General features: G+C 36.8%; 1 protein-coding gene across 1 annotated transcript in view; it reads right to left on the reverse strand.

The window, feature by feature from the left end:
- Positions 1-4,736: 4,736 nt before the first annotated feature.
- Positions 4,737-12,643, reverse strand: part of LOC131382627 (cilia- and flagella-associated protein 47-like) — a gene marked incomplete at its 3' end in the record, with an annotated part of 31,276 nt that continues 23,369 nt past the window's right edge. Inside the window, exons 5-6 of the mRNA XM_058435015.1 lie at positions 7,551-7,621; positions 4,737-4,882 (exon numbers count right to left, since the gene is read on the reverse strand). Of these exons, the coding sequence (XP_058290998.1) occupies positions 4,737-4,882; positions 7,551-7,621 (217 nt within the window). The remainder of the gene's footprint in view (positions 4,883-7,550; positions 7,622-12,643) is intronic.

Raw genomic sequence — 12,643 nt, forward strand, 5'->3', positions numbered from 1 at the left:
TTCTTTATAGTAGTGTGAGAATGAAGTAATACAGAAAATTGGTACCAGAATTGGGGTATTGCCATAAAGATACCTGAAAATGTGGAAGGGACTTTGGAACTGTGTAGGAGGCAGAGGTTGGAGCCATTTGGAGGGCTCAGAAGGAGACAGGAAGATGAGGGAAAGTTTGGAACTTCATAGAGACTCGTTGAATGGTTGGGACCAAGTGCTGACCACTGCAAGAATGGACTAATACAACTGGAATGTGAGTCCCTTGAGTGCACGGATCATGGCTTTTGCATATGATCACTCTCTCTCTGCCTAGAAAATTGGCTGTATACTGTTGGTGAATTTAACTATGTTGGGAAGAGTGAGCAGAATAATAAAATGAAATTACTGAAATCCAACTTGAAGGATACAAACTTTTTAAAATGTGATATAGTCATTCTCTCTATTCTACAACTTCCTTGTAGAATGAGAGGGTCCATAAAAATCGTATTGGTTTTAGAAAAAAGAAATTACTGTTTCCTCAGCTGTGCCATGTCGTGTGAGGTGATATTCCCTAGAGCTAAAATGTTGGTACCTCAGGCATGTGGACTCTTTACAGTCTATCTGATAGTATCACTGATAAGGAACCGAGAGAGTAGCCCAAAAATAAATAACTGGCAATTAGGTACAGAATTCTAATTTTCAGATTTTTCTCTTCATGTTTATCTTGAAAAAGTCTGCACTGCTTATTGTAGGATGAGGGTTTTCTGGTTAATAGGAGAAAGGAGGGTGGCTGAAGAGCAAAAAGGCCTTGCGGTATGAAGGGAGCTGAGAATCTTTGTAACTTTGTGAGTATATGCCACATTGACAGAGACTTCAAGGTTGACATAATCTGCCCCCATATTGGCAGCAGGCTTTATGAGGTTAACAAATGCTTCAAAGCAATTATAGGCCAAATGGGATTTCATCTTGCCTATGTTTCCCCAGGAATTCAGGGGTGTCACCTGTAGGGAGGAGTGTAGTTATCCTCATTCCCCAAAAAAAGAAAAAAGTTGTGACAAATTGAATAAAATAATCAAAGGACAAATGAAATAGGGCTTGCCATTATAAATCATGAAAAATAAAAAAGAAAGCATCCTCAAATAATACTCAGTTCCTCAAGCTATAAATATATCTCTAATAAAACAAAAGTTAGTCTGCCTAAATATAAAATCACATAAAGATTTTAGCATAATATAATTTAATGTTTTTACCTTCACATTCAATAAACAAGCAAAATCAATACTGTTAAATTCTGTATTAATGTTATAAACATTCATTATAATTGAAAAAAGTTGCACATTCTTGGAAAATATTTAAATATATTCATATTAGAGACTGCCAACTTAATCTCTGCGTCACCAGACACAGGAAGACACAAAAGACTGAGAGAGAATGAAATGACTGATAGTGGAAAGAATCAGACGAGTGGCCCTATTGATTTATGCAAATATATGGGAGATGGCCAAAGTGACATTTAATATACTTAAGAACTGGTGCTTAATACCCTTAGGCTAAATTATTATAGACCATAAATCAACAAGAAAGCCTTGCAGGGTCTTCTACCTGGGAGTGGGCATGCTTTCCCTGTTAACCTCCAACTTGACTTGGCAAGGCTGAAACTCACTTTGGTATATGGCACCCTGGTGTGGGCCTGACCAATTCACATAAGTTATTCTGGGACGCTGACCTCCCTTCTGGCTTCTGCAATTCAGCAATGCCTGGACTTTGGTCTCAATTTGTTCTAAGCAAGGTTTGTAGACAGAACAAAAAAGGCCAGAAGATAAATCTACCAGGTGGAAGGGAGGTTCTGGGTCAAGTCAATAAAAAACACTGAAGGTTTGTTGGGAGGGGGCTGGCTATACCACAGCAAAAGGCTGCAACTGGAACCTACTGTTAACTCAGCCCCCAGGTCAGGCATCCTCTTTTATACCCTTGCCTCCCTTACACAGGTCAGTTCAGCAATGCCAAGTGGTTTACTGCATAAAAACCCAGGATCACACAGAGTGGGTGTTCACATGCTAGACACTACAGTGAAGACAGAACCCCAAGGTTTTATCAGTAGATGATTGTGTGTTTTGCAATGTCTGTGTGCTTTGTAAAGGGGTCTGTCAACCCCTCCTCCTAAAAGGTACAATTCATCAGGGACTGGACACTGATTCTGCTTGAAATTCCTCCAGCTAATTTGCTCCATTCCACGTTGGAGCAAAAAATTTTTGGCTCTGTAGCATTTGATAGCACGAATTTTCAGGGCTTTCATGGGTTTCTCCCTTAGTTAAGAATTTCTATGATCACTAATGTAAGATTTGTAAAACTATTCTGTTTTCAAATAGTTGTTCCTTAAGTCTTTTCAACTTTATTTGAAAATTCAAACAGAACAGCCAAAATGAATGAAATAGTCTTTGCTTGATAACAGCGTTGGTAGCAATGTTTCAATTTTATACATGGAAAACTATCAAGTAGAGGTCTAATTTCAGTTTTCGATAGGTGTTTTTTGTTGTTGTTGTTGTTGTTTTTTGAGACAGTGCCTCACTCTGTTGCCCAGGCTACAGTGCAGTGGCATGATCTCAGTTCACTGCAGCCTCCACTTTCCAGGCTCAAGCAATTTTCCTGCCTCAGCCTCCTGAGTAGCTGGGACTACAGGTGTGTGCCACCATGCCCAGCTGATTTTTGTATTGATAGTAGAGAAGGGGTTTCACCATGTGGCCAGGGTGGTCTCGAACTCCTGACCTCAGGTAATCTGCCCGCTTTGGCTTCCCAAAGTGCTGGAATTACAGGCTTGGGCCACTGCACTCGGCCAACAGATGGTTCTTAATGGTAAAGCAGTTATGGCCCGTTTAAAAAGAACAGTAGCGGTGTTTGGTTTTTTGTCTTTGTGATAGTTTGCTGAGAATGATGGTTTCCAGCTTCATCCATGTCCCTACAAAGGACATGAACTCATCATTTTTTATGGCTGCATAGTATTCCATGGTGTATATGTGCCACATTTTCATTCTCACTCATAGGTGGGAATTGAACAATGAGAACACATGGACCCAGGAAGGGGAACATCACACACCGGGGACTGTTGTGGGGTGGGGGGAGGGAGGAGGGATAGCATTAGGAGATATACCTAATGCTAAATGATGAGTTAATGGGTGCAGCACACCAACATGGCACATGTATACATATGTAACAAACCTGCACGTTGTGCACATGTATCCGAAAACTTAAAGTATAATAATAATAAAAAAATAAAAAAAGAAATATTAAAATACACACACACACACTCACACACACACACACACACACACAAAGAACAGTAGCTAACTAGGTGAGCTTGCATGTTTGGTTAACTATTATATTTTTTAATATAATAAACAATGTGTAAAACAATAGATCTTCTTCATGTAAGAAACATTAATTCAATGCAATACCTTGTATTGAGGGCATTGTTTCTCAATTGATAGCAGTATAATTTCAAGATTATTGTTTTATTTTAATGTTTTCTCTGACAAGGACAAAACATACGTAAGCAAGATTTAGTTTTTAGTAAATTGAGAGAACATGTCAATTATAATTTGATTAATTATATTAAATTTGTGTAAGCTAATTTTAATATTCCAATAGTCTAAGTCAAAGAATAAAATCAACCTTGTTACTATGCTATTAAGAATTAACTCTAGTATTTTGTTGGGTTATATTACAAATTAATATACAAAAGTAATTATGAAGTATTTGATCAAACTACTGGTCACAATATAGTTATTACATTTCACAAATTTTATATATGCAGGAATTTACTTAAATCCTGAACTCCTTTAAAATAATTTAACAAACAAGTTTCAGCATTACTATAAAAACGCATTTTTTTCCTTCTAAGTGGTAATTTTAAGTGTAAAATTAAACTATATTTTATATTTCTGATAGGCTATATTATTTTTCACATGTAAATAATGCCATAGACACCAGGTAAGTACAATACCTCTTTCCAATTACCATTTTTCACTGAATATATATTCAATTTAGTGTACACATAACTGATGATAAATTTGGGACTACATCTTGGGGGTTATAAATTCCTTTCTAAGGTTAACACATGGCAGTGTCTCTCTGGAAGCAGGTAATGCCATAAATCTTCCCTCAGTGATGGCTCTAACTCTCTCTCTCTTTCTCTCTCACATCTGTCCCTCTCCCCCTCTCTAACTCTCTCTGTCTCTCTCCCTTGCTAGTTTTGAAAATGTAGGTGGCATGGATCCCAGAACCATAAGGAAATGAATTTTGCCAACAACTTGAGGGAGTTTGGAAGCAGATCCCTCCTCAGTTGAACCTCTGAAGAGAATCCAGCTCTGGTCATTCCCTTGAATGGAGACTTGATAGACTGTCTTCGGAATATCTATCTAGGTCATACCTGAACCTGTGACATACAGTAACTGTGAGATAATAAGTATGTCTTGTTTTAAGCCACCTGGTGTGTGATAATTTGTTATGAAGCTATGGATAACTAATACAAATAGAGCCACAAAAGGTCACTCTGCTCCCATGGGACTGCTTTATGCAGCTATTATAAAATTTACCCACAACTAGTGTAACTGTGGATATTCTTGAGGATAAGCTCTTTGCTTAGTAACTTGAGAGCTGAAATCATCCACAATTCTAGAGTCTCCAGTTGGCTTCAAGTCACCTGCTGTTGGTTACTCCATTAAAGTGGCAGCTCGTGATAAACACACAGATCACAATTCTGTTCTCACCTTTTTGTTGCTCAAGATGATGACACAGTAGCGCACGTGCATGTTAAAGGGAAGAAAGCGGAGCTCTAGGCTTGAAGTTCCTTTCACTCCCAGGTGAACAGTATGCATGGAGCAGAAGAACTCTCTGAGAAAAGTGGACTTAATTGCTAGCAAAACATAAACAGAGATTGTTGACATATAATTTTGTAAGTGCTGTTCATTTAGTGATTAAAGTTTTGGTATCAAAAAATGTTCATAACATTAGCATGTAAGATTACAAGATGATATATACATTTGTTAATGAAAATATAGTGACCCTAGATCAACCTTGTTATGAAACAATGCTTAATTATGACCCTCTATAAAGATTCCTTAATACATAACTTCATTATGAAGAATTTCACTACTGTGTAAAATTAGCCAGGATATATGAAACAAAGTTTGTCTGGACATGTTTTAAAACTGCTAGATAGATAAATGGAGCTCCATGGCACAATACTTAGGTAAATAAACATATAGATAATACATCCTTTGTTTCCAGTTTAAGTTATCCATTGTACCCTGTGAAACACTGCATAGTCCACACAAATTTGAAGATTCTTGGATGAAAACAAGCAATGGGGAAGGGATTCCCTATTTAAAAAATGGTGCTGGGAAAACTGGCTAGTCATATGTAGAAAGCTGAAACTGGATCCCTTCCTTACACCTTATACAAAAATTAATTCAGTATGGATTAAGACTTACATGTTAGACCTAAAACCATAAAAACCACAGAAGAAAACCTAGGCAATACCATTCAGGACAGAGGCATGGGCAAGGACTTCATGTCTAAAACACCAAAAGCAATGGCAACAAAAGCCAAAATTGACAAATGGGATCTAATTAAACTAAAGAGTTCTGCACAGCAAAAGAAACTACCATTAGAGTGAACAGGCAACCTACAGAATGGGAGAAAATTTTGCAACCTACTCATCTGACAAAGGGCTAATACCCAGAATCTACAATGAACTCAAACAAATTTACAAGAAAAAAACAAACAACCCCATCAAAAAGTGGGTGAAGGACATGAACAGACACTTCTCAAAAGAAGACATTTATGCTGTCAAAAAACACATGAAAAAATGCTCATCATCACTGGCCATCAGAGAAATGCAAGTCAAAACCACAGTGAGATACCATCTCACACCAGTTAGAATGGCCATCATTAAAAGGTCAGGAAACAACAGGTGCTGGAGAGGATGTGGAGAAATAGGAACACTTTTACACTGTTGGTGGGACTGTAAACTAGTTCAACCATTGTGGAAGTCAGTGTGGCAATTCCTCAGGGATCTAGAACTAGAAATACCATTTGACCCAGCCATCCCATTACTGGGTATATACTCAAAGGATTATAAATCATGCTGCTATAAAGACACATGCACACGTATGTTTATAGTGGCACTATTCACAATAGCAAAGACCTGGAACCAACCCAAATGTCCAACAACGATAGACTGGATTAAGAAAATGTGGCACATATATGCCATGAAATACTATGCAGCCATAAAAAATGATGAGTTCATGTCCTTTGTAGGGACATGGATGAAGCTGGAAACCATCATTCTCAGCAAACTATTGCAAGGACAAAAAACCAAACACCGCATGTTCTCACTCATAGGTGGGAATTGAACAATGAGAACACATGGACACAGGAAGGGGAACATCACACACCAGGGACTGTTGTGGGGTGGGGGGACGGGGGAGGGATAGCATTAGGAGATATACCTAATGCTAAATGACGAGTTAATGGGTGCAGCATACCAGCATGGCACATGTATACATATGTAACCAACCTGCACGTCATGCACATGTACCTTAAAACTTAAAGTATAATAATAATAAAATTAAAATAAATAAATAAATAAAAAATAAATAAATAAACATGTCCACACATTATTTGATATTGCCTTAAATATGATGATGTAGTGGGCCAGCCTTAGTGACTTGATCCTTACAAATCGTATGCTAGAATGCAGCAAAAGTGAAGCAGTGTGATTTTTGACACTAGATCAAATAATGTAACTCAATCCTGCCAATTCTTTCTTTTTTGGCTCACCTCACTTTAGAACTTAACGAGATCCCATAAAGAAGCCTGGGCCACATGGAGAAGCCATGAGTAAGTGTTCAGGCCAAGAGCCCCAGCAGAGGTCCCAAACAAAAGGCAGCATTAACAGCCACACATGTGAGTGAAGAAGACTTTGAAAGGACTCAAGCCCCAGCCTCCATTTCACAGCGAGCTAGAGTCACACAGCTAAGCCCAGTCACCCCAGATGTATGAGAGATAACCATTATTATTAATTTTTGCTGTTTTATGCCAGTATATTTGGGGTGGTTTGTTCTACAGCTCTAGATAACCAGAACATTCCTATATCCATTTGTTCTACCGATCATTATATCCATCTTTTCTAGATGTATAGTTATTTCATAAAGTAATTTTATGAAATAAAATGCTCCCCTTACAACTCTAAACTTGGTGATACCTGTCCCCAAAATAAGTTTAAACAATTTGGAATAAGCCAGAAGAGACATACAGGCCATATATCTAAACACATTCTTTGTACATTGGAGGGAAGTAGACTGGCAGTGAAAGGAGAGATGTGTGCAGAGTTGTCCAAAGGGTCATCGAGGGAAAAGACTCAGGACCTATGCTTCAGCCTCAAATCAGCCAGCAATCCCCAGGGCTTACCACTCTGTCTATCCTTGTAACCATCCCTGTTGAATATTTCATTTCATATTATGATTTGCACATAAAAATCAGACATGAAAACAAATAAAAACTTTTATTTAGGTACTCACAGGTATGTAAGACATTTGAGGAATCACAACAGCCCTGATCAGCGTCACTCCCACTGCTACTCATATCATCACTGACACAAGAAAATAGGAAAACAACATCAACAACACAAACAAAACTCAAAAACAATTCTTCATATTCATTAAATCATATAGAGCCTTGAAAGTTATGGCTAAGTACAAATGATATGAAAAGACCATAGATGTATTTCAAATATTATTTGATGTTCACATTGTTTTAGAAATTAAAAAACATAAAAATACAAAAAGAAAACTAACAAACATCCATATTTCCACCACTCTTTTCAAAAAATTGATAAAATAATTATTTTTCACTTTAAAATACAGTACTGTAGAGAAGTGCAAATTTGATAATAATAGAAACCCTAATCCAAAGACTCAAAACGTGGATGATCTCAATTTAGGACTAAATAGGTACTTTTTCCAAAAGTGGTTCTAGAAATTGCTTTCTTGATAAAATTTCCTTCTCTAAGTTTACTTTTTCCACATTTGCTTGTTTCTTAGAAAGATATAAGAAGACTTAAGAATTTGATTAATTTCTGATTGCATTTCTAAAAACAAACTAGCAGATCACAGCCTGAAGCAACTGCCTCCCTTGAAAGGTTCCAGGTCTTCCAAAACCCATCAATTTCACCCACATCACTCTTCTTGTAGTATTCATGATTATTTTGCTCAATAAGCTGTCAATTACTATTTTGGTTTAGAGATATTGATTACCTGATTTTTTTCTGAGAACACAAAACCCCATATTTTCTTACTTTGACATCTGCTTTTCCCTGAATTTGATGCTGTAAAATATTTTGACTCTTTACATGTAATGTTATTCTAAAGTTATCCATTCCTTTTCACCATTTGATTTTGATGAGTAACACTGTACTGTCTTTTCTTTACACCACATTTGTAATGGGGTTACTTACCACTTCTTACAGTTATTCTGTGGCTTAATTATACTCACAGGTATGCTGGTTAGCACTGTAAATTATATCTTTTTTTAAAAAAGGTAATACCTTTTTAAAATAAAAAACATTTATTATTTTACGTAATTCGCAGGTTTGATAAACATTTTAACACTGCTATAGACACAATAAATGGATATCTTAGCATTTATAAGGGAGACCATACAGAATAGAAAGAATAACAAAGACTGCTTATTATTTCTCCGTATTTGGCTCCATTGCTATTTCTTTGATATTGGAGCTCTGGGTAGAAAGCCTGATTAAAATATACAGATAATTTCCAAACATCATTTTGTTCAATCCTTGTAATCTCTAGTTCAATCATTTTTATTATAGTGAGTAGAAAAGCAGACCAATTTGGGCTTCATATCTTTTTCCTTGTCTTTACCTATTTTGTTGGAAACAAGTATGGAAAGTACCTTTTGAAGAAATCACAGTTGCCTCATCCCCAAAAAGAGACTCTCAAACCCAGAACAATTGATTGACTGTTTAAGCTAATGATAGATAGAACACATTGCAGACCTAGATATTTGTTTTGACTTGCTTATGAATCCAATGGTTATCATGATTATAAAAGACATCAGAAAATAATTTGATGAAATAATTTGACTGGAAAAATTCTATTTTACCTGATGAATGTTTCTGAGTCTAGAAAACCAGTGACAAATCTAACATTTTTACAAAACTTCGGGGTCCCAAAGACAGAATGGAAAAGAACTTTATTTACCTTTTTGTTAATCCTTGCACCTCAGTCCACACTACCCCTTTATAAATGCTCATAAACTACTGTTGAATTAAAAGAAGAGTAAGTCTTTAATCTTAGGGAAAAAATAGAATCAAAAGAGGCTAAAATTATTTAAAAAATATTGTAGAACAACCAATGAAATATTTCCTGCTAACCCAGTAGTGGCCCAGAGTCAAGGAGTGGAAACTACTTTTGAGGTGTGAAGGGGTAATATTTCTTTTTCCTATGCAGTAGTGGTATGGATCTCTTTTCAAGCTAAAATGATAAAAATGGCATTGGATTGATTCACTTAAGGGTATGACTAAATCAACCCAAAATGTGATTTCCTACTCAAACCTCTACCAAAAGGGTTAGGAAGATGTTTATCATCAGCCTTCATGAAGTTAATTCAGGACAGACATTCAAGGCTGTATCTCAACCAAATAGCAAAATGTCTGGTTCAAGTCTAGTTTTGATGTATCATGCCCTTTAAATGCCACATGCATCATGAAAACTAGAGAGATGAAGTTTTAGATTCATTCTATCTTGATATTTATATAGGTGTTTCTCAATAAAAGTCCCAGTGGGTATCTAGAGGCTAGTAAAAATGAAATATTTGCTGTTTTTTGCACCACCTTGACCCCTGAGCAGTTGAGAAGTGTCTAAAGCAAAGAGTCCTAAGATAGAAGGGCAGAGTTGATCTACAAATTTGAATGGGGACAAAATTTCAGCTTGACTTCCACTAACTTAACAACAATTTAAATCAAACCACAGTAGTATTAAGCATACCTATGATTTGGTCACCAAATAATCACAGATATGTTTATATCACATCTCAGTTCATATCTTAAGATATTACTTATGTTCATCACTGCTTTTAAAGTATAGTAGGTATTAACTTCACCATTATGTCTGTTAATAAAGAAGTATATATTTTATTATATTACACTCTTAAAATATTTTGATAATCTATCATAATATTCATTTCCTTTGTGCCATGGACTGCATGGTGCCCTTCACACCCAAATTTATATGTTAAAATCCTAACCACCAATGTGACTATATTTGGAAGTGAGAAATGTTTAGGGGGTAATTAAGCTTTACTGAGATCACAAGGGCCTTGATCCAATAGAATTAGTGTTCTTATAAGTAGAGATAAATGAGAACTCTCTCTCTTTGCCCATTCTCACATGTAGAAGAGGTCATGTGAGCACATAATAAGATGGCAGCCATCTACAAGCCACCAGAAGAGGACACAGAATAAACTCTATCTTGCAGCACCTGGATAATGGACTTCCCAGCCTCCAAAACCATGAGAAATAAATTTGTGTTATTTAAACCATCCAGTCCATAGTATTTTGTTATGGCAGCCCACACAGATTAAGATAGTCTTAATCCTTACATCTTATCTTATGTGTTTAGAAAACACTACTCTTCAAAGTGCAATTGCCTTCATGAGAACCAAAGAGCCTGATAACATTTTCAAAAGTTAAGAAATCCTAATCTAGAAGAATAGGATCATGGAAGATAACTACCATACTTGGCCTTCAATTCACTCTGCTTTCTTTAGAGACTAGCTACTATAGACTGAATGTGCTTCCCCTGCCCTGACCCCCTCAATTCATTTGTTGAAATCTAATCCCCAGTTTCATGGTATTAAGAGGTGGGGTCTTTGAGAGGTGAAGACCTGTCAAAGGTCAGAAAAGTGGAGTCTTCATGGATGAGATAAGTGCCCTTATAAAAAAGACTCGAGAAAGCTCCCTCACCCCTTCTGCCAGGTGAGCATGCAGCAAGAAGACTGTCATCTATGAACCAGGATTGTGGCCCTTACCAGACACCGAATCTGCCAGTGCCTTTATCTTGGACTCCCCAGCCTCCCAGCCTCCAGAACTGTGCGAAATAAATATTTGTTGTTTAAGCCCCTCAATCTGTAGTATTTTGTTATAGCACCCTAACAGACTAAGACACTTGCTTAATTCTAATTGTTCCTAATTATTCAGTATAGTAAAAATAAATCTTTTAAAATCATGAGTCTCCAGAATCCAGCTTTTTTTTTTTTTTTTTTTTTGAGATGGAGTTTTGCTCTTGCTGCCCAGGCTGGAGTGCAATAGCATGATCGTGGCTCACTGCAACCTCCACCTCGCAGGTTCAAGCGATTCTCCTGCCTCAGCCTCCCGAGTAGCTGGGATTACAGGCATGAGCCACCACGCACAGCTAATTTTGTATTTTTAGTAGAGAGAGGGCTTCACCATGTTGGTCAGGCTGGTCTCGAACTCCCGACCTCAGGTGATCCGCCCGCCCCAGCCTCCCAAAGTGCTGGGATTACAGGTGTGAGCCACTGCAACCAGTCTTTTTTTTTTTTTTAAACAAAAATCAAGACCCAGAAAATTATCTCTATCAGGGCCTTCTTTCATTTTTGGCTGCAATTCTGAGCCAAGCTCTTCTGAGACACAGAGATTAATGATGAAGCCCCTAAGCTCATGGAGCATACAGTCTACAATAAAACATAGGTTTGTGAGAAATACTTTCAAAGCAGAATGATAAACACTTTATTACCTTTTCAACATTAATTCCTATGCTCCTATATTGGTCCTGCAGTTTATATGTCTTTTATTTCCCCTTGCATGCCCCTACCCTTTGCTTCTGGAGTTCCCTCCATACATGTTCCTATGCTCATAGGAAAGTTATCCTCCTTCTCTAGATTCTGGCCATCAAGATCTTACTCATATTTCAGGTCACAATTTGTTTATAATAAGAGATAATGCCAAAATACTTCTTTTAAAATGTCTTCTCTTCCATGAAATTCTCCATAATATCTAGATAGTAATATTCGTAAGCAATCAGATCACAGAGTATTTTTGTCATCTAATACTTTCATCTAATACTAACAAATACTTTCTTCACTGTAAAACTTCCTCCACTGGTAGAGATTTTTCTTTTCTGCTTGGTGATTGGTTCCTCGAGGGCCAGATATGTGACTTATTTATCTTTATGTTTTTCCAGTGCCTGAGTTGCCACTTAATAAGAATATGTTGAATGATTAAATAACTCAATATTGCTGGAAAAAAAAGCAGGTCTTATAACCATTAGAAATAATTGCCAAAGTACTCATTTCTGAGCGCAGCTGTTGCACTCATTAATTTCAAGGTGTGGCTAAAATCAGTTGCCTACACTGATACGTTCCTGATAATTCCTTTGGGTTTCATTAGAATAAGAACTAACTAAATGCTCTCATTATGCTCATGGATCATGTCCCCACAAAGTAAAATGTGTGATGAATATAAAGTTTTACGATTCATGTGGTTCCAAACAGGTTATTTTATAATATATGTATCTGATTGCTTACAAAGAGCAGCTCATGGAGGCTTTTTAAATAGAAAAGTCTATCATTATTT

The sequence above is a fragment of the Hylobates moloch genome, unplaced genomic scaffold (genome assembly GCF_009828535.3).
Source record: "Hylobates moloch isolate HMO894 unplaced genomic scaffold, HMol_V3 SCAFFOLD_273, whole genome shotgun sequence".
Lineage (NCBI taxonomy): Eukaryota > Metazoa > Chordata > Mammalia > Primates > Hylobatidae > Hylobates > Hylobates moloch.